This window comes from Sycon ciliatum, chromosome 9 (assembly GCF_964019385.1).
Source record: "Sycon ciliatum chromosome 9, ocSycCili1.1, whole genome shotgun sequence".
Lineage (NCBI taxonomy): Eukaryota > Metazoa > Porifera > Calcarea > Leucosolenida > Sycettidae > Sycon > Sycon ciliatum.
Window position 1 is genome coordinate 9,702,683 of NC_088651.1, and position 23,695 is coordinate 9,726,377.

The following is a 23,695-nucleotide window of genomic DNA, read 5'->3' on the forward strand; positions in this document are numbered from 1 at the left end:
ACGACAGGATGATTTCATTGGGCAGGCACTACCGTACTGGCAATATACATTGTATATGGTCGCAGTGAGGCCATGAAGCGTTACATTGGCACATGTTTACCGCACGCAGGGCGTTACATGCAAAGTCGCACAGGAGCCGTTACACAGGTTTCTATATTGCCGCAGTCCTTTTTTTGCTATTGCCGCATCACTTTTTTGCTATTGCCGCATCATTTTTTTGCTATTGCCGCATCATTTTTTGCAAACTGCAATGAAAATTTTCTGACCATATAAAATCTATCACCCATAAGTTTCGCAGTCGTGTTTTTCTGTTGCGCCATATGGCCCATTTCCTTTCTGCTTCAACCGTGAATTTGCTCTACAAGTGTTACGTACGACCACTGTTAGAATACGCAGTCCCTGTCTGGTCATTCGCCGTATCCCATTCAGATTCGCTTACGTTAGACCGACTGCAAGCCGTTGCTGCTCGTTCATATCTGCTTTGTAAGACCCGGCACCCTCCTGAGTGGGAAACCCCGAAGCAGATTCTTAATCGTACTTGTGACTGGTCATCCCTGAAGTGGCGTCGTCAGATTCTGTCCTTGCTGTATTTTCATCATGTCTTTTACCAGTTTCCGTCTTTGCTAATTCGTTTCAAATTCAATGTATCCCTTAGTTGTCGTCACCCGTCCTCTATAGTTTTACCTCGTTCTGGCGCCCATTTCCTTAAATCCCCTCTCTTCAGTTTATCTGTGGAATGGAACAAACTTCCAGAACACATCCGCTGCGTTCAGTCCTCTGTCAATTTTCGCATTGCTCTAAAGGCTCATTACTCACAGCATAGATATTCTCTGACTGGAATTCCGAACTTTTCCGTTTGAGAAATTTTTTTTTCCTTGAAATTAATCCTTGCTGGGTTTTTTCATCTAAATGTCCCGCTATTATCTGCTGAGGTGATTTCTTCCCTCATCGATTTCTTTCCTGCTTTTATACCTCGATATTTAGGTACTTGTTTCCCTTCTTCCCATGCTTCATCTTCCACTCTCCTCTCCCCCATTTCCCCAATTTTCTTGCGATATTTATGTGGGAGACTTCCGTGATAAGCATCCATTTGCTTTTGGAGAATCCTTTTAAATAAATACAATACAAAATACAATACAAAAGACCACCGCACCCCGCCGGACGCGCGTTACGAACGCAACGAAAATTTGTCGCACTAGCCTGGTCGCGCGTTACGCCGCACCCCCCTGCGTTACGTGTTACGCGGCAACATATTGCCAGTACGGTACATTAGTCCAGGAGAATGTGGTAAAGGCAATGACTATTTGACAGAGCTAACAGAAGATACAGAATGGCTCTCCAGCATTCACTCGGCCAATAATTATAAAATCAACTGCCAGCGACATAGAATATCAATCCCAGGGCTCATCAGCGGCCAGAGGGGGATAGTAGGGAATCAACAGAAGGGCAGAGGGATGAAACACTAGGTATGTAAAATACATGTGTGGAAGTACAGGTGTCTATGTGCTAAATACAATCATGTACATACTTCAGAAATAGGTATAATTACAAGTTTCTATGTACATGACTGTATCATCAGGCTGTTCAGAGTGCTCACCGTCCAGTGGACTGAGCTGGTAATACAAGACAAGAGTGAGTGAATACAAAATGTAGAGCTCCAATTGGGATTTGAATAATAGCAAAATAGATCAGGAGTGTGCATTTCTCAACGACGTGGGCATGACATCATCACTATGGGGCATGACATCATTACTATGGGCATGAAAGCATGGATTAGTGCATGACATCATCACTATGGGCATAAAAGCATGGATTAGTGCATGACATCATCACTATGGGCATGACATCAACATGAACTTGTGGACAGTGAACAGCAATGCACAACTGTGGCACTTGCCAGAGAAAACAGAATACATGTTGCCACAAATATTTTCTCATCAGGAAGACATCAAGGACAGTGAAACCAAAGAGAACGAGCTGGAGAAACGTCTGTTGAAACGCGGCTATAAACTACATGCAGGAAATCATAATACATCAGCTTTTCATCTATCCATCCTGGACCTATACTTCACAGAGTAGGTCCAAGTGGAGACGATCGATACAAATCTAATGGACAACTGGAAGTCAGCAGTAGCGGAAGATCCCAGAGAAACATAGCCTGCATTGGACCAACACAAGAAAGAAGATGTACATGAATGCTGGCCAGCTCTCATTGACGGTCCGGTATGGGATATGTATGGGATATGTATGGGATATGTATGGGATATGTATGGGATACGTATGGGTATGTATGGGGTATGTATGGGATATGTATGGGGTATGTATGGGATACGTACGGGATAGCGTGCCAGGCACGGCATATCATGTGACATGTGAACACGCACAGCACACCCATTCATAGGGAATACAGCGGTGTGGATACCGGCTATGACAGACACTAAAGTTAAACATGTCTAAGATCACCACTCACGAGACCTTCAGAACGTGTTCTCTGATATCGGGTGGTCTTCTTAAATAGGCGATTCACACGACAGACAAATCCACGTGTACCAGACCGTTACTATGGCATTTTACCTGCGAATGAGAAAGTGGCTGAAAGTGGCTGAAAAGTGCAAGTGAGCTGGGGGCCCACTTTCACGATAATCATGGTGTGCACGAGTACATTTACACCAAAAAACGCGAAACAAGACTTGATTTTTTAAGCGGCTCTTTTCACCATGATAATTATTGTATGCGTGTTTTGAAAATTTGAAATACCCATGGCAACTGGTGGGTGAATCATTCAAAAATGCAAACGTGCCTGTCGTCGAGTGCAGACGTGTGAATCGACACACTCACTTTTCTCGTGAATCACTCGCTGTAAAACGTGCACGTGCCTGTCGTGTGAATCGCCTAGTAGTGCTATCCAGGACCATTTGACTGGAAATAGCATCCCTTGGCCCGGGTTGCAGTGGTCTAATGGGACAGGTGGTGGCATTATCGGAGTTGTCGCCTTGACTGGTTTTACTGTACTGTGACTAAAGTGATATCTTTTGCATAGCTTTGGGAATGACATGAGTAATTTGTCCCTGACCTCGCGATATCGAGCACTTTGTGCAAATACATGTACATAGTAACTCAGCTTGTAGTACAAGCCGTACATTCCCTATATACTGTCATTGACATGGAAATCCGGTGGAATGACCGGGGCTGCCACCCTCAGTGTGCCAGGCAGAACGTTGTGTACATGCAGTGCACGTGTTGATAGCAGTACACATGTACTAATGGCTGTCATGGGGCTGCTTGACCTCCGACTGGATTTCCATGTCCACGACAGTAGATATACAGTCAGACCTCGTTTATCCGGTCCTCTTTTATCCGGATCCCTCGCCATCCGGAAGAAAATTGCTGGTTACCGATTTACAGCATATGGCACGCATACATACAGTAGGTGTGGTCGATTATCCGGTTCCCTCGGCTATCCGTATATTTTTTTGTGGAAAACGGATGTGTGCGGTTATGTGTGGTATGACTGTATAGCAATATGGGATGAATTGCACTCGGAACGCAAAGCAAAGTCCAGTTGCAGTATAATGCACTTGGCTTACCTGGGTAGTCATGACAACAGAGGCATCATGGCCGATCAAGGAGAGCCTCAAACTCAGTACGCTTGAATGCGAAGAGTGAGTTCATGTCTGTGATGATGTCTAAGAAGATGATGAACGATGCCCGCCCGCACCCCTGCAGGTGCTGCAGCAGTTCCTCGTTGTGTACATTTGGGCCAGCACTCTTTTCTAGTGCCCTGAAGTGCCTGATAATCAGGTTGTCTGCAAGAAGCCTCCGTGCTATGACTTTGTCTCGGAACGTTCTTGGGTCCAGTGAGATAATCCATCTTCGGTACTTGTCCAGGCAGAAATCTGGATGGTCCCAGGGATCTAGGGGAATACAGCACAGAACACAAACCAGGCAAATATACCAATCTACTGTTATCTGCAAAGAGCACTACAGAGCAACAGAGCATGATTGCATCTTGGTATCGGTCTTATCCAGAGCACAGTCACGCCAAGAATGATGAAATATGCTATAGAAAATAAGACAGGAAAAATCTTCAACGTACTGTACTCGTCAGTTGCTGGTCTGGCGACGTCATCAGAAGCAGCTGCAGTCAAATTGGCACAGCATGGAACCACACACATGAGATTACAAGTACATTTTGCTAGGTTCACTGCCAGCACACACACACATACGCACACACACAAGCACACACACACACACACACACACACACTCACACACACACACACACACACAAACACACACACGCACGCACGCACGCACGCACGCACGCACGCACGCACGCACGCACGCACGCACGCACGCACGCACACACACACACACACACACACACACACACACACACATACACACTCACACATTTAAATCGCTGTAAACCAGCTCGTGAGCGCATGTGCATAGATAGTGGGCACTATACAATCCAACTGAAGAGATTGAATCCTAGATTTCTCCCTTTGTTAATCACTTCAATTCTTGCAAACAAGACAGTTGAAATGCCGCAAAACATCACCACCTTAACATTGTAAGAGGGATGAGATCATGGTCAGAAGAAATGATGTCATCACTCATTGGCATTACATCATCATCTATTAGCATCACGTGATAGCCAGTAAACAAAGAACACATACTTAGACATGCACACCAGGGGATATTTGACTGGCCAATCCGGATTCAGATCAGATCCACTGGACCAGTCAAAACAGCAGTTCCCAGGCAGACTTACGACTATACAGTCATGCAGCAACACACATCCATCTCCATATCCACATCCATCTCCATCTCCATCTCCATATCCACTCACGCACCCCCACCCACGCACCCCCACCCACACACCTCCACCCACACCCACACCCATCTAAACCCGCATACACAAATAAATACAAAGCGTATTTTCTGGAGTATAAGTTGCACCTAGTCTTTTTGTCACGAAATACAGTCATCTATCCTATTAATTATCCCCATCAATTTGACCATTGTTGTATAAGACAAACAGATTTTGTTTTGGGTGGATTGCTGGTGTTTAAAGTGTCACTTATACTCTGAAAAATACGCTACACATACACAGCATGCACACATACACACATACACATACACAGCATGCACACACGCATGCGTGCATGTACGCATGCATGCACACTCACACATGCACACACAACACGAGTACATGTATCAATGCAAGACAACCACCTACCAGTCGTGCTGTGGCTATCACTAGGGCTGACAGTACAGAGGACTCGACCTGGACACTTCAGCATTGCCTGATACAGATCTTTGGCACTGGCTATCGTGGGAAGGATTTCATCGACCAGGGTTAGCACCACGCTGTCAGGCAAGTCGGAAATCGACCCACGAAACAGATCAGTAGCCATCTTGGTCTGGCAGTTCCTCAGACTTTCGTCCACGTCATCCAGGAAGGATATATTCACCTGTCCGCATTCTATCAGTTTGAGAAGACAGTCGCGCAGTGGAAAGTCGGGGCGTAGAAGAATGCGATGCTGATAGAAGGCTGAGCAGAGACGAGCGGCTCTGCGACGTTCCTCGACCGTATCTACACAAGGAAATATGAGTGGAACAAAAATACAATCCGGGCTATGACCAAAATGTTGTCATAAAACCTATAATAGACTCGGATGGAGAGCCAAGATGTGCTAGAGCTGTTAGCCAGTTAGTTGTAGAACGTCAGTACCGTGGGTCAGTGTCATGCAATGTTATCGCATGAGCTGATTGTTTAGTAACTGGTGGTGTTAGTGGACATTATAGCATAACTTGTAGTTTCTTGATCCTTTCTTCTTTACTATAAAACCTTTAAAAAAAGACTTTCTGCACGTCATTCCATATGAATATACAGATAAACAGAGATACAAATAGACATGCAGAGAAACAGTCACAACCACCCACACACAAACATACACACACATACACACCTCAGACCTCAGACTTCAGACTTGCCCATCGCGGAAGCGATGATAGCGAACAGCTATGTTAGACATAGCAACTTGTGCTGGGATTACACCATTCAACAGCTTGCAAGGCTGATGAATTGACCGCCACTAATTTTAGCCTGGTCTACACCACACAGCTGATACACACACCTCAGACCTCAGACCTGCCCATCGCAGAAGCGATAATAGCGAACAGCTATGTTAGACATAGCAACTTGTGCTGGGATTACACCATTCAACAGCTTGCCAGGCTGATGAATTGACCGCCACTAATTTTACCTGGTATCCACTACACAGCTGATTGAAGTGGCTTTTCTCTGGCCACTGAATCACACATGCCCCCCACACACACGCACACACACACACACACACACACACACACACACACACACACACACACACACACACACACACACACACACACACACACACACACACACACACACATGCGCACACACACACACACACACACACACACACACACACATACATACACACACACGCACACACATGCACACACACGCGCACGCCGAGGCATGACACAAAGTGCCACTGACCTGCATTACAGCAGCTTGTAGAGACAGCATATGGATGATATTTTCTTGTGTCGGGCTCCCGCTCATCAGGCATGACAAACTGAGCACGCAGTCGCTCACTGGCAAGGAACTCCATGGTAGCATTCAGGTCTCCTTGCAGATCCCGCTGTCGCAGAAGATTGCTACTCGGCAGGCACCCATCATCAACGAACACCGTTGACATGTCAGAACCAGGAGATTGTTGGCCAGGAAGAGCAGAGATGTGATCCCAGATAGTTTCCTGCTGAGAAGTCACGCTGCGCTGGTCGGATCCTCTGGTTATGATGTTGAGCGCGAGTTGACCGTGTGGGACTTCCACCAGTGTGTCCGTGTTCACGTACTGAGGTAGCGAAACACGAACACCTCCCTGCCAGACAGGGCACTTGCGTGTCCTGTTGGCGAAGGAGTTGACGAGTGAGATTTGTATGGTGGGCATCAACGCTGCGCTGATAGCGACACCGGACTTACAGTAGAGACGGCGACCAGTGTAGTAGATGTGCTGGTCGGGGTTGGCTTTCTCCCAGTGCAGACTAGTGCGCGATTCAGCCTGCGCAGGAAGAATCATGACTTGCTCACCATCCTCGGTTACATGACACATACCTAGGCGTACGGCAATGTCGAGAGCGTCTTCACCACGCACCGGCGAATCTTTGGCCAGTACTTCAATGACATGGCTGCGTGAAGCGAATCCAAACTCATCACAGGTAATTATCGGTGGAGGAAATGACTTTGGCGAGTAAAATTTTCCTGTGATGTCACTCATCAACCATAGAGGTTGAACCACCACCAGCTTGGCATCCGGAAAATAGAATACCTGTAGTGAATACACATAGATACCGCATGTACATACATGCACACATACACACATACACATATGCACACATACACACATGCATACATGCATACATACACACATACATACATATACATATACAGTGACATACACACAATCACACATGCTGTAGTGCTGGAGTATAATGCACACTTTAGATGAGCTATTTCAGGCCCCAAATCACGGGTGTGCACTATGATAATGCATGAACTTCGAAAATTAGTGCATTGCATCAATGCACCAATGCTTTCGAAGTTTGCCACCTATGCATGCCTATAATGATATCTACTGTCAGCTAAAATGCACATGCATGATGGGTACGAGACCCCATAAGTAGCACTTGCATTATAAAAAGCTACACGAAATAATACTATGATAATTTTGCTAATGTTCCCTCTATAATGCTGTTTACCATTACCTCAACTACTGAAGATTCTGTAATACTGTCTTTATAATAGTCTTAATAGATACTGGAAGGTTCGATGGACTTCTCGTGTGCTCTGCATGGCAGTCGTGAGTCAGTCAAGTGTCAAGTCAAGACGGCGGAAAAGCGCGAGCTCCAGAGTCGGGAGCAAACCCTTTCCAAAAAAATCATTGCCGAAGTCGCTATCAATACTGTAATAGCCATTATTCTAACGAGGCACATATATAACGATTTCCCAAAATTGACTGATTTACGTGTAACAAAGGTAACGATTCTCACTCATTCTCAACGCTCAATTGGACAGTATATGTATCGATTTCTGTATAACGATTTCTATTTTAACGACAGATTTCTCCTCGTTAACTCGTTAGAGTTTGCACTTCGTTATATATATGGCTCTTACATTAATTCGTTTTAGAATCGATAATTTCCTCCAGAATGCCCATCATACTGCGGATATACCTTGAATTGCCAACACGTTGGTCAAAGGAGTTGGTGTGCATTATACTCTGGCAAATGTGGCAAATACATACCATGTGTTATGTACCATGTATACATGTACAACCATTGCAAGAGAAACACAAAAATCTGAAAATGCACTTGTTGTGCACGTACAGATTTGCTCTTACAGCAACGATCTGAATGAAACAGATCAAGTGATGATAGCCTATTGCTGCCTGATAATTTCCCAGTACAAAACAGCCTACCGTTCCATGCATTTTCCTGTATTTCTGTAAATTGCTCTTCGCTCACTTTCATAGAACACTCTTTAAAGCTACCCTGACTGACACTGATTATCAGCATAGCCTATTAGTACTTCCACACGATTTTGTTGCACCCTGGACATTACACATCGGGCAGAATATTGCGGGTTACAAAAGGATTTCACAAACTTAAGAAGACAGTACTTGGAGCAGCGAAGTTACTGACCAGCGCTTTCTGATGTAGGTTGAACAGCTCCATGTTGACATCCAGGACTTCCTTCAGCGCTTTCAGTACAACTGGTATTGAAGAGTCGTCGTAGTTGTAATCGGAGCGAGCAATTGCTGTAGCCAGGAATTCCACAAACTGGTCGGTGCTGATAGCAGGACTGTTTTTGCATTGATCACGAACATTCTCCAGGAGTGCCTCCGAAATGGACACAACCGCCTCCGAATCAGGTCCAGATGCCTATTGAGAACATGACATTGGAAACAAGATGAATACACTTTGAGAAAGGAGAGAGAGAGAGAGGGAGAGAGGAGATTGAGAGAGAGAGAGTGGGAGAGGTTGTGTAGAGAGGGTTGGGAAGGGGTGCTTTTGAGGGGAGGGGATCAGGGTTAGACTTGCAAAGCATCAAACTGTTTAAAAGGATAGATGAAAGCCAACACTACATAAAATAACAGGTACCATTGACGATTATGATTTTAGAACGTTGTCAAACTCACTTGTTGCACCTTTTCCTTGTGTCGTTGGATCAATTCTCTCAATGCAGCCACACCTTCACACGTCTCATTGATGGCATTGACGAATGGGATCGGCTCATCCAGGAATTCCAGATGCACGCCCAAGATTTTCTGCAGCGTTGCACACTCCTTCTCAATGGTGGTCATTTGCTCCTTGGACAGTTGGTCCTGGCGTGTCACAACAATAAGAGCTTTGTTGCGAGTGGGTGTGCTCTCTGCGCAGCTGCAGGCAATGAAATCTGCCCAGGTGCGGATCCAGCGTCTCATGTTCACGATGGACTCCATGCCCGACACTGTGAGCAGATTGAGAGCCCAGACGTCGGAGAATTTCGTCAGTCGCTGATGTTGGGACATGAATCGATACTGACCTCCAAGGTCGAGGTATATCGTACCGTAGGCATCCACGTAACGTCGCATACCTCGTGTCCTGGAGGCCAGTATCGTGTCGCCTTGGTCACCGCGGAAGAAATTCACGACTTTGCCAAAGAAACGGCGACGGTGTAGAATCGATTCCAGAAGGGATGACTTTCCTCCGCCAGGGTGACCCAGAAGTCGAACAACCAGTGGTGATTGCTGGTTAGTTTTCCGGCGGATTCTGTTCAGTGAAACTTGCTACAAACACAAGTCAAGTACAAAAGAGAAAAGAGCAAAGACAGAACCGGGGCACATTTGATACACAAATTTCAACCTCTATCCAGCATGCCTTGCCTTGGACAATAGTGGCTATTAGTGGCTAAACAAACAAGCAACACCCACTCTCAATACCGTCATTATACAACATACACTCATCTACACGGAATTTCTCTCAAATTAAGACAATAAAGTACGCTCGTACACTCGTAGCAGGCTAAATCGGAGTCTCACTTACGAATACTTGAACAAGAGTAATTCAGGTAAGGGCCCGCTCACACTGCGACCAAAACCAGCGTCCATGCGGTCATCCGGCCAAGTTGCATGGCAACGGCATGAACTTGACCAAAACGTCGCGGCCACGTTTCAAATCGTGACCGCGACCTCCGGAGAGGGGTGCCACGACTTGGCGGCAACATGATCGTAGACGTGAAGCGTATTTGTGTACAACCTGGCCCGAAGTATGTTCAATTTCTCAAATTCCGGTGTGTTGATTCATGAAACTCGGCGGTTGTCGATGTCATCCTTGGGCCTTGACAGATTATGCTAATATTTTCGTGAAATTATGCTTTTCGCATTGCTTAAAAACTTGCAGAATTATGCTATTTTTAAGCTAAAAGTTATCATATTATGCCGCATTATGCTCACATATGCTGCTAATGCATAATGGATCTGTGCAAAATAACAGGGGATTTTTTTGTAGAGCGCGTTGTACTGTAGCAGCAAAAGTTCAACGGGGTCAACGCACCGTCCGACCTAGCCACGACCGTCACTGATTGTAGTGGACTGGACATGTTCTCAAGGGAGTCGTAAACCTACGACTTCCTGGCGCATCTACTTGTACTTGTACTTGTAGAACATGTACAACTGTATGGAATTTGATGCGAACAGGCGGATTATTCCAATTTTATGCGATTCGTATGCAATTTGCCTTGAATTATGAGATTATTCGATTTTGGTAGGAATTATGCGAAACATTATGCTAGCATAATCTGTCAACATTGCACATTTTTTAAATTTGGTAGTTGTGGTCCTTCACGCACGCACCGCCATATATGCATTCTTTGCCCTTTTTGGACGATGTCATTTTTGTTTTTGTTTTTGTAGTTGCTTAGTTGTCAGTAACTGAGTTGATCAGGTCAGTGACCAATTTCTACAGTGTACTTGTTCAATACGATGGCAGCTTGGTCTGGCTTTTCGGTTTGGGAAATCATCTTTCTCGACTTTTCTGCGATGATGGAATGCCTTACCTCAAGACCTTTCAGTTACATATCATCGGAAATACAGTTCTCATCTCAGCAACAGATGAAAGAAACCACTACCGGAAATTCCACTGCACTGGCACTTGCTCTGACCACGAGGTCAGGAAAGCGAAAGCGCTTGGATGTCAGCGGCAGTCCCTCAAGAGTCCAAACCTACCTGATAGTATGAATTATTTTCGTCGACTTCAAGAATACGAGCCACGAGGCACTTCCTCCAACATGCAACATGCGAAAAATTACATCAAAAACGGGCCACAACTTTATTAGGAAACGCACGAACTCTTTTGGGTACGAACTGCAATTCGCAAAGTTTGTGTGACCACTTCACGTCTACGCGTGTACGAGGCCTAGTGTGAGCACGACTGCCACATTTCTGTGTTTTGCTGACGCATGGACGCGTGCTCATGGTCGCAGTGTGAGCGCGCCCTAAAGCCTTAGCTTTGAACTAACATTCAGAATGTTTTGCTTAGTCACACGGATTCAAAATCAAAATTTATAAATAATACTTATATGAATAAGAAACAGTGTTTTGGCCACGAACAAAACCCTGGGTTTGAGTCCAAGTGTTGTACATGTGACTGCGCTTGTGTCTCTTCGTTGAACATGCGGTTGCACGTGCAGCTCTTTGTGGTACATGCTGCTGAACCGTGGTACACGCTGCTGCGCTGTTTTTGACTCCTGCTTACATGCGGCTGCACCGTCTTCTGCCCCGTTGTGTACACACTTGCTTGTCTTGTCCTCGTTGTACGCCTTCACTATAATATTCTGTTGTCTGGTCTTGTGTCAGTGTCAGTGGTTAGTTGTCATAACAGTGTTAGTATTTAGTTGGAAGTTCTCTCCTCCAGTCATGAAGTGTGGTAATGAAAAGCTCTCTCTCTCCAACCGAGAACAAACCAATGTACTAGTCTCTTCGAAGTAATCCTGGGTTATCTTTGTATTGATTATGGGTTAGCTGGCTTCGAATGCTTGTGATCCGGGAGTACCGCTTGAAGTACTATCTAGACTAGTCATCGGCGGATAATGTCGGCATAATTTTGAGCATAATCACAGCTTTCTGAAAAATAGCATTGCTGAGCATAATTGAGTTGATCCTTCAGCATAACTGCTGCATAAAACCACTAGGGCCTCAAAGGTCAAAGGTTCACCGTCCAGAGTCCGTTGTTTGTTACAAAGGCAAGGGAATCCTCCTATTGTATAAATAGATCTACACCGTAGATCTACCCAGGACTCGGCAGGGAGACGTAGACTACCATACCACGGTCTGGCACGGCTCCGTGAAAGGGCCTGATCTACACCTAGTGTTACATCAGGCCCTTTCAGGGAGTCGTACCATACCATGTGGCACAATTCCCTGAAAGGGCCTGATCTGCACTGTAAATTATGTAAACAGGTCTGTAATGTTTACTACTACTAGTACTTCAGAAGTGCCAGAAGTAAGTTAGTTGGTTGGTTGAGGTGGTGCGACCACGGCGTGTATTGTTTACATAACTAGCTTGAAAATCTTCCATCCACGACGACAGCAGCGCCACATACTAGTAGTCATTAGTTGTGACTGTCAACAAACGCATTCCTCCTGCAGTCCTGCATGTTTAGTCATACAGCCCAATCCTATCAGAAGTTTCCTTGAACGTAATATGGCGGCTGAAGTAGCGTGACGGATCGAATGGAGTCCGCGGGCGCCCGTGACAGGGCACTTGATTATCCATCTGACATGGAAGTCGACGTAGTAGAAGAGAAAAAAGACAGTAATGCAGCCTTTCACCTGGAGAAAGCAGATGAAGCTAGAATTTCCAGAGACTGTTCGATGAAAAGAACGTTGACGGAGAAGGCGAACACCGCAGCAAATGCGAAGAAGACTGGAGTTTTGCTAGGTTCTAGCACCCAGCTTGTCAATATCAGTCCACACCAGAGAGTCACGGAGTTTCCAGCTGAATATCTTTCCGTCTCCTCTGGAAAGCTTTATTGTGAAGTCTGTCGCACAGTATTATCCGTGAAAAAGAGTATTGTGAAGCTGCACATCACCTCCGATCGTCATAGTAAGGGGAAGGAGACACACCAGCAGCAGTCTCTGCACCAGCAGAGACTAGATCTTCTTCCATGCAGTTTTCTCCGGAAGTCCACATTTGATCCCGAGGACACATTCTATACAATCATTTTAGTGGCATTGTAAACATAAAAGAGCACAGCGTCATGAAGCATAATTTGAGCATAATTTAGTGATTTTCAGAGCATATTGCCAGCATACTGAAAAGCATAATCCGTGTGATTTTCGAGCATTATCCGCCGACGTCTAATCTAGACAATGTATCACACGCAGTTTGATCTTTAAGCATGTCTGCTGTATACATGTACATATTATAGAACATAAAATTATCACTTCTGTCCCAATTCCCTTCTGAGACCTCGCATAGAATAAGTTATGGTTGTTGCTAGTGGTGTGCGCGGGTAGTCGGGTACCCGTGCTACCCACGAGGACCTCGGGTAGACGGGTACAGAATAGTACGTCGAAAATCCGAAGTCGCAGATGACATCATGTACAGTGCACGTGCACTATTCATGTTATACTTCGCATGTCTAACCAGTGTGTAAGGGAAGGGGTGCATTGTGATGTTACCATGGAAACATTACCCGATCGGGTACCCGTGCTACCCGTGGAAAACTACCTGAACCCGATACCCAAAGAGAATGCTACCCGACTCAGGCCTAGTTGTTGCTGTGGTGGTGGTGGGGTAGAGGTTGCCATCCTTCCCTTTTTTTGTTATTTGGGTTATACGTTGGCAGATCAATTATGTATGTGCAGAATTGGAAGCGTCAATGATCCACTCGTGTATTTATCAGACTCCAATAGTGGTCACAAGTCATGGATGCTGCACAAGTACAAGCTGTGCGTGTAGCTCACATACCTCTCTCTCTCTCTCTTTCTCTCCCTCTCCCTCTACCTCTCCCCTCCCCTCTCACCTCTCCCTCCTCCCTCCCCTCTCCTCTCCTCTCTCCCTCATCTCCCTCTCCCTCTCCCTCCCTCTCCCTCCTCTCCTCTCTCTCTCTCTCTCTCTCCCCTCCCTTCTCCCTCTCCCTCCCTCTCCCTCCCCTCTCCCTCCCTCTCCCTCTCCCTCTCTCCCCTCCTCCCTCCCCTCCCTCCCTCCCTCTCCTCTCTCTCTCTCTCTCTCTCTCTCTCTCTCTCTCCTCCTCCCTCCCTCCCTCCCTCCCTCCCTCCCTCCCTCCCTCCCTCCCTCTCTCTCTCTCTCTCTCTCTCTCTCTCTCTCTCTCTCTCTCTCTCTCTCTCTCTCTCCTCCCTCCCTCCCTCCCTCCCTCCCTCCCTCCCTCCCTCCCTCCCTCCCTCCCTCCCTCTCTCTCTCTCTCTCTCTCTCTCTCTCTCTCTCTCTCTCTCTCTCTCTCCCTTTCTCTCTTTCGCTTTCCCTCCTTATTTCTGTGGCTCTGTCTCCCCTCCACTTTCTGTTACTACATGGATCTAGAAAAGAAATGCACCTCGATGACGTCCAGAAACTTTGTGGGTTACAGAGGGTGTGGGAGTACTGTCACTACTCACAACATTGGCTCTGAACTCACCAGAAGCGGTGGAGGTAGTTCTTTCCGAATGGTTATGGCTTCCTGAGTTCCATTACGTGCACACGCCCACACACACATGCACACGCACATACACACAGACACGCACACACACACACACACACACACACACACACACACACACACATACACACACACATGCACACACACACACACACACACACACACACACACACACACACACACACACACACACACACACATGCTTACATACACATACACATGCACACACACACACACACACAGGCACACACACAGGCACACACATACACATGTGCACGAACACACACACACACACAAACAAACACACACACACACACACGCACACACACACACACACATGAACACACACACACACATGTCGCAGCACACACCGGCAGAGAAAATACACCTGTTATCGAAATACCTTCTGAAATTTCACCAGCTCCATTGTGGGAACAATTGGTCGACTCACCAGAGATACAATGATCCAGGAAAGAAGGGACAGATGGCTAATGGCATGCACTGACGTTTTTTGTTGCCAGAAAGCAGTCTACAGGTAGCAGTCTAACAGGACTACTTGACCTCAGTGTGATGCACTCCTTGAGTCTTCAATATGGCGCTGTTTCAATGTGGCGCTGTTTTGCAGTATTTCTAGGAAAGTCATGGGCTATAAAAATGTGTTTTGATGAGAATGAAAGTTTTTGCCGATCGAACAGGTAACAGCCTGACATGACTACCTGGCATCAGTGTGATATGCTTACAGGGACATCAATGTGGTGTTGCATTACAGCATTTTTTAGGAAAGCCATGGGCTAGAACAAGGTGTTGCGATGAGAATGGAAGAGAAAAGGAAAGTCGTTGCCGATCGATGGGGACAATGGAATAATTATAGGTGCACTGTACGTACACCAGTCAAACTGACTTTTGGCGGCTGCAGATACAATCACTCACTTACCTGGGTGAGCGCCGATAAACGTTGTTTGGATAGTCTCCCGAGTACCTCAGTACAAGCATCCATGTCTTCTTGACTAATGTGCACACCAACTATGCAATCCCAGATGCCGTCCTATGACAGAGGTTCAAAAAGGGCCAAGAAGTCGTATTAAGGATACATACCTGTTATAATGGATATACATCCAGTCAAGGGTGAGGTGGGGTAGAGTTGGGTCTGTAGGGGGGGGGGGGGGGGCAACTGGAAGGATGTTGGAAATATTGCACAGTCTTCATGGCCCTGAGGGAGGGGTGGGGGGGGGGGGGGAGATTCTGTATCCCTTACTACTATGTGTGTAGTGATTTGTGGAGTCGTCTTCTGCATAATATCATGTTCTGTTCCAGTAACTTTTTTTGTACCTTCTTTCTCAATTATTGTGTTCTGGTACCCTCCAGCCAAAATATGGCATGACCCTGCTCAATTTCAGGTCCCCTATCAAACCGGTGTGGATCTCTACGCTACGTCAAGCAGCATGGGAATTACACAAGTTCACTGTACCTGTGTTGCTGGTGGGAAATCGTCAGCAGACTTGTTGCAAGCTTGTACAAATAGTGACAGACACTGAGCATAGGAAGTAAAAAAACACACGCACACACATACACACACACGCACAGGCACACAAACATATACAAACATACACACACACATATACAAACATACACACACACACACACACACACACACACACACACACACACATACACACACACACACCACACACACACGTGTGCACGCACACACACACATAAACACACACATGGATACACGCATACACACACATGCACACGCACACAAACATACACACACACATGTGTGCAAGCGCGCGCACACACACCAGGGGCAGGAGTGATCCCACCCAGGGACAGTGGTCATCTCAACCAGGGGCAGTCGTGAACCCACCGAGAGGCAGGGTTGATCCCACCCAGGGACAGTGGTCATCTCAACCAGGGGCAGTTGTGAACCCACCGAGAGGCAAGTGTGATCCCACCCAGGGACAGTGGTCATCTCAACCAGGGGCAGTCGTGAACCCACCGAGAGGCAGGGTGATCTCACCCAGGGACAATGGTCATCTCACCCAGGGGCAGTCGTGAGCCCGCCGAGAGGCAGGGTTGATCCCACCCAGGGACAATGGTCATCTCAACCAGGGGCAGTGGTCATTCCACCGAGAGGCAGGGGTGATCCCACCCAGGGACAGTGGTCATCTCAACCAGGGGCAGTGGTCATTCAACCGAGAGGCAGGGGTGATCCCACCCAGGGACAGTGGTCATCTCAACCAGGGGCAGTGGTCATTCCACCCAGGTACAATGGTCATCCCACCTAGGGAAATTGGTCCCAACCAGTGTAAACCATGCTATCTTATCAACTGGAACATTGCTTTCTGTAAAACTATAAAAGCGCTCGTGTCTTACCTGATGCTTTGTTGTCTTATCTACGTAGGGGACAAGATACTTCAAAACATGCAGTGTATCCTTCATTGCCGCAATGTCCAATGGAGTGACGCCATCCTGGAACAGAAAAATGATAAAAATAGACACCAAAAAAGGATGGAACAGGATTCCATTGTTACAAGATAATATAGTGTGTCACGTAAAATACACGCCAGAAGTAGTCACTGTTTGTTGTGAAACCACAAGTTCTCGAGAGTGAAAGGCCTTCTTGCTTGTGACATTGTGTTCGTTTCAATGCAGTTGTATCCCAACTCTGCCGTACCGCTGATGATTACGACGTAGTATACGCTACATGCGCTATGTGCGGTTTGCTGTGTGCACTGTAGTTGTATGTTGTATGTGTATGCTTTTCTCATATACGCTGCCATTTTCACGCTATAACTACCTAGTGGTTTTAGTGTTCATTCATTCATTCATTGTTTAGTTAGTCGATGGAAGTGAAATATACTGTTGAGAATAAATAGTTGTCCTCGTGCCGTGTGGGGTCGTTCGTTCCTGACACTTTAGAGAACCAGAGGGTTCACAACATTTGGCGACCACGCCAGGATACGAAGCGAGCATAGCACAGGAACTATGGATCATTGAAGCCAGCTTTATCGCTAGCGGAATTCGGTATGGATTTGAAGGCGATAGGTTGAGAGAAAACGTGGAGAAGAGGCTCCGACAGAGCGAGGAGTTTGAAGAGTGCAGTGCTAGACGGCAAGAGGGTGCGCTCCGCACAGAGTTTGATGAAAAGCTCAAGAAGATGAACGAGCGCATCGCCAGCAGTAAATATGAGGGAGCAAAGCGAGATTTGCTTGCCTCACGCGAAAGGACGCCGGACAAGGCGTGGAAGACTTTGCTTACAGACAAGCAGCGGTCAGAGGAGTATTCGAAGCCAGTGGGAGGATCAGATCCAAGGCCCACTGCATCGGTGCAGTGCATGGCGACATCAGTCGGAGACGCTCAGAAGCAGCTGGAGTCTCGGCCGAAGGACGTAGAGGCGCAAGACGTAGAAGCGCAAGACGTAGAAGCGCAAGACGTAGAAGCGCAAGACGTAGAAGCGCAAGACGTAGAGGCGCAAGACGTAGAGGCGCAAGACGTGGAGGCGCAAGACGTAGAGGCGCAAGACGTAGAGGCGCAAGACGTAGAGGCGCAGGACGTAGAGGCGCAAGACGTAGAGGCGCAAGACGTAGAGGCGCAAGACGTAGAGGCGCAAGACGTGGAGGCGCAAAAGGTAGAGGCACAAGACGTAGAAGCGCAAGACGTACAGGCGCAAGACGTAGAAGCGCAAGACGTAGAAGCGCAAAGCGTAGAAGCTAAGGAAATGAGAAGAGCGATACTGGTTAGCACGGAAGAGGTCAACGGCGAGACTGTGTGGAACACAGAGATCGGATGAGTGTTCTCGGGTTCCGCGCCCGCCCCGGGTCGAAGCAGTGTACCGGTGACCGTGTCGTGTGTGACAGCCCACATCGTCGAGCTTTATGACATTATCGGTTGTGTGTTGTCTGGTCCAGCGTCCGCCCAATGTCGAAGTGGATCGGTGACAGTGTCGTGTGCGAAAGCCCACAGCGGCAAGCTTCACGAAATCGAGTTGGCCGAAGTGGTGGGCATTAGTGATATTCTACCATGGCCACCACCGCAGCAGCAGATGACGCGTAGTAAGCCCCAAATCGTTTGACTTGTGAGTTGTTGTACGGCAGTGAGAAGCCCTTTGGTGGGGAGAATGTTGTGAAACCACAAGTTCTCGAGAGTGAAAGGCCTTCTCGCTTGTGACATTGTGTTCGTTTCAATGCAGTTGTATCCCGACTCCGCCGTACCGCTGATGATCACGACGTAGTATATGCTACATGCGCTATGTGCGGTTTGCTGTGTGCGCTGTAGTTGTATGTTGTATGTGTATGCTTTTCTCATATATGCTGTCATTTTCACGCTATAACTACCTGGTGGTTTTAGTGTTAGTTATTCATTCATTCATTGTTTAGTTAGTCGATGGAAGTGAAATATACTGTTGAGAATAAATAGTTGTCCTCGTGCCGTGTGGGGTCATTCGTTCCTGACACTTTAGAGAACCAGAGTGTTCACAACACTGTTGAATTCTGGAGAAAAACTTTTCTGTCAAAACGAATCGGTGTCTGTTGGTAGTCGATTGGTTGTGTTTCTAACAATAATTGCTATCATGTCTCCGAGAAAAATGAAATACAGTTGTGAGACAAAAAGACACGGTTCGTGTGAGACCGGGCCAAACTGAGTTTTCCGCATGCGTACAAACGCTACTACCCTCAAGGTCCAAAGAGCAGAATATAATATGCAGCTCCTTTTAAAGTCAGTAGGATGTACATGTACGTCAGGCGAAATTACTGGTCAGTCGGCGTCACGCATTTTTCACAAAAATTTGCGTTTCACCTGCTGGGAGAGTATGCGTGTACTCGAGTCTCATCCTGAGCACGTTTTTTTCTTTCTTTTTTCAGCTCCAGTATCTGTATTTTTCATTGCAAAGCCCTCCTCGATTGATGTTTTCGTTGTTCAAACGAAGTGGACATTCAATCATGAAGGCAGAGGACATAGGAGCCTGATTGGAGTTTCTCGTGGCATAGGACGGCCACACAGAGACACTTTGGGATTTTCTGAATATAACTTGAAATACCGTACGCACGATGCTGAGATCAATTTGTGCGATATCAAATTGTTTGTGATCTACCACATCGAGCAGAACGGGATCCAAACACAAGCTTACCGACGGTTAGGCTGCCGACCTGACTGGACAAATGATCCCTGGCTTCACCAGATGCCAGAAGTCGGACACCATGTCCTTTGCCGCGCCGTCCATCTCCAAAAAGAACTCCATCTTCGTCGTGAAAAGGCTTGAAATACTCAATATTCAACGGAGATTCGCGGTCTCACCCTTTCTCAGATCGAATCATTTTTTGTTGTAGCAGTTGCAGGGCAGATCCCTGCCACTACTTCAACAGAAGATGGCTCCAAAGCGTGCCTGGAACAAGCCATATCGAGGTTGCAAGCCACCCCTCTCAGCACTTTTTTCGAAGAAATTCGAAATTTCAGTTGTGGAAGATATACTATGAAGAGAATTTCAAAAAGTATGTTTCGCTGATCGATCGCTCAACCTACGTCATTCAAACTTTGCAGGATGGTTCAGACGTACATGCTAGGCATGGAACCACAGAAGATGATATCATAGCTGACACACAGAGTCACACACACAGCAGATTCGTGTGCACAGATACTAAATTAGTGGACGTCGTCATCTTCTTCCCGCTGATCTCAAATGTACTATGACGTGCTATTTCGCCTGACGAGTAGATCAGACCCACCACAAAGTGGACAAAGACCAAAAATCACATTCACTGTATCCAAGTTTCCCACGTGCGAGGACCAACTACCTGTTGGTCGCGGCAGGGCTGGAAAATCCCTCGCCTTCCAAGCATAATTTGAATTGGGTATCCTCTACTTCACATGCACCGTCCTAGACCATCCCACTATGCCTACCTGTCTAATACCAAGGCAGTTCCGAAATCGTAAATGTACAAAGTAAGTAGATGTAACTCAATTGCATGATTGTGTTATTGTGTTGACTAATCAATACTTATCAGGTGTTTAGAGGGGTGCTCGCTAGCTAGTTTTGTTTGTTAATGCTTCATGAAATGCAACTTACCTTGTCACGTTGGTTTGGATTGGCTTTGCTGTTCAGTAGATGCTGCATACAGTTCATATGACCCCACTCAATGACATTGTGAAGCGGTGTCCTTCCATACTATAACACAAGTATATGTTCAACAAGTAATCAACAAAGAACATGGCTGACTATGAGAAATTATTGTACACATTGTATGCCACATGTTTGTCTGTGGATGATACAATATGAAGCAGGGCAAGTGACAGTTTTGAGCCTGTTGATTCCAGAAGACTTCCAAAGCCATCACCAAATGTGCTCTCCGACTAACCTCATTCACACAACCAGTAACATGACACTCGGAGTTAGGGCACGTACTGATTTCTTCACATAACAGTTTTCAATGAAAGACAGAAGGGTCCAATCAGGAGGTGTTGTGATTTAATTTTCATGCCAAAGAACTCATCAGACAATTGGCACACAATACTGTCTGTACATGACATAGTCTCTACACTATCTATCACAATAATCGTAGAACAGAATGTTCATCAACATAAATTATCGGAAAGGTTTGGATTGACTTTGCCGTCCAGTACATGCCGCATACAGTCGATATGACCCTGGCTACTGACATAGTGAAGTGGTGCCTTTCCCCACTATAACACAAGTGAATGTTCAGCAACTACCCAACAAAGAGCCAACAAAGAACATGGCTACTTGTGTGTGCGCCATATTACATGTCACGATTACATAGTCTACACACTATACCCGAGAGACCTCTTTTGGGTAGTGGTGTATAACTGTGTGAAACATGAAGTTGCTACAGTGGAGTCTGAACATCCTGAGGAAAATTCATATACACTACCTATCACAATAACGGTCAAGCACATGTTTTCAACTTAGACTACCGTAAAAGGTTTGGATCAGCAAAAAATAATTATTAGTTCATCTCATATCTCCCCTTCACATTCCAGTGTTGCTGTGGAGAATTGTGCAGTGGTTAAGACTATGGCAACAAAGGGTAGCAGTTTCGCGGTTTTGCTTGTTAATACTTCATGAGATGCAACTTACCTCGTCAGGTTGGTTTGGATTGGCTTTGCTGTCCAGTAGATGCCGCATGCAGTCGATATGACCCTGCTCACTGGCATAGTGAAGTGGTGCCTTCCCCCCCTATAACATAAGTGTATGTTCAACAAGTAACCAACAAAGATTATGGCTGACTATGAGAAATGATAGTACACATTGTACACCACATGTTCGTATGTTGAGGACACAATATGAAGCAGGGCAAGTGACAGCTTTGAGCCTGTTGATTCCAGAAGACTTCCATAGTCATCACCAAATGTACTCTCCGACTAACCTCATTCCCACAACCAGCAACACGACATTTGGAGTTAGGGCACATACTGATTTCTTCACATAACAGTTTTCAATGAAAGGGAGACGGGTCCAATCGGGAGGCGTCGTGATTTCATTTTCATGCCGAAGAAGTCATCAGACAATTGGCATTAAAAATAGTGAATAATAATTGTCCAAAAAGCTCCTTGCCCGGCACATTGAGCACTTTTCCAGCAGTTTACCAGCATAGTCTTTGATTTCTTCATACAGTTAGTTTTCAGGAAATGCATTAGCAGAGTATACTGAAATTGCTGTTCCATAACCTGCCAATCTTCTTGATCTGGGTTAGCTCCAGCTTGCAGGAGATGCAGAACGCAGTCGGTCTTGTTCTTAATAGTGGCATAGTGAAGTGGTGTCTGTTCATCCTGTAGTACAGCAATAGGTACAAGCAGTGATAAACAAAAGAAAACGTCTTCTGACGTGCATAACTCAGGGGAAAACTGGTGTATCACTCTGATGGTGTGATTACTGCAGTATATTTTACAAATCAGACAGAAAAGTTCTCAGTCACATGTACTTGTGTGTCCACTATATTGTATGTATTCCATAGTCTCTACACTACCTATCACAATACTAGGTAGAACACAATAGAGAGGTTTTGCATTCCGAATTTCGGAATTATTTTCGGAATGTGGCGGCAGCAGTCGAAAAAGTAGTCGAACTTTCGGAAGTGTGGTGGCGAAAGCTCATGGTTTTCCGAAAATGGATTTTCGGCTCTTTCATGTTTGGGAGTGCATATTTAATACAAAAAAAGTGTATTTTTCATGTTTGTATTTTTGCTTTCTGCTGCTCTTGATTATTTGAAAATGTTTCCACGTACATGTATGTAGTTTTGATTTTTGCTGGGTTTTGCTGCTCTCGCTGATCACGCTGATCTCGCCATGTTGACTACTAGTAATCTTCTCACACTCTATCTTCCTTTGCCATGGAGCCTACTGACAGTACAAGACAGTAGTTCGCCAACCTCGTCTTCAGTTGTTGGATCACTTGGTCCACCATCAGTCCGTCCTCGTCTTCGAACCGCACCCAATATCAGTTTGACCTGCGCACATGGATTTGATCCTGCTCATCCCCTTCGACGCTCTCCATTTTGTTTTGCATGGCAACCCTTTAAAACGAAGTCGAATCAGATTTTCGGAATGCAAAACACTGAAAAAACCGTTTTTCGGAACGCGCTTTTTTCGGAAAAGCACAGTCGAAAATCATTCCGAAATTCGGAATGCAAAACCTCTCTAATGTTCTTCAACTTTCTTGACCGGACATGTTGGGATCAGCAAAAATGAATTAGTTCATCTTATCGCTCCCCTTCACATGCCAGTATTCCTTTGGAGAATTGTGCAGTGGTTAAGACCATTGCAGCACAGAGTAGCAATTTCACAGTTTTGTTTGTTAATACTTCATGAGATGCAACTTACCACATCACATTGGTTTGGATTGGCTTTGTTGTCCAGTAGATGTAGCATACAGTCGATACAACCCCGCTCACTGGCATAGTGAAGTGGTGTCTTTCCCCCCTAT

The 23,695-nt window shown here is 46.0% G+C and overlaps 1 protein-coding gene and 1 long non-coding RNA gene across 2 annotated transcripts in view; both read right to left on the reverse strand.

Moving 5' to 3' along the window:
• LOC135824557 (uncharacterized) overlaps positions 1–23,695 on the reverse strand; it is a 200,085-nt gene that overhangs the window by 139,607 nt on the left and 36,783 nt on the right. The gene's annotated exons all lie outside the window — the stretch shown is intronic.
• Positions 1,272–23,679, reverse strand: LOC135824545 (uncharacterized). Its single transcript, XM_065337279.1, has 15 exons — positions 23,593–23,679; positions 22,441–22,542; positions 21,851–21,949; positions 20,822–20,920; positions 17,131–17,226; positions 16,220–16,282; positions 15,686–15,796; positions 14,731–14,772; positions 9,254–9,883; positions 8,757–8,996; positions 6,553–7,384; positions 5,245–5,601; positions 4,097–4,138; positions 3,588–3,914; positions 1,272–2,158 (listed from the first exon to the last, which is right to left on the reverse strand). Exons 1-14 carry the CDS (start codon positions 23,638–23,640, stop codon positions 3,613–3,615), a joined length of 3,063 nt encoding a protein of 1,020 aa, XP_065193351.1. The 5' UTR covers positions 23,641–23,679; the 3' UTR covers positions 1,272–2,158; positions 3,588–3,612.

Excerpts from the sequence above, each read along its gene's own strand:
- LOC135824545 (XM_065337279.1), bottom strand. The coding sequence starts at position 23,640 with ATGCTACATCTACTGGACAACAAAGCCAATCCAAACCAATGTGATGTG. Across the intron at positions 8,997-9,253 it reads ACAAGGAAAAGGTGCAACAA|GCATCTGGACCTGATTCGGA; the intron begins GTGAGTTTGACA and ends TGTTCTCAATAG. Across the intron at positions 5,602-6,552 it reads TACAAGCTGCTGTAATGCAG|ATACGGTCGAGGAACGTCGC; the intron begins GTCAGTGGCACT and ends TTCCTTGTGTAG.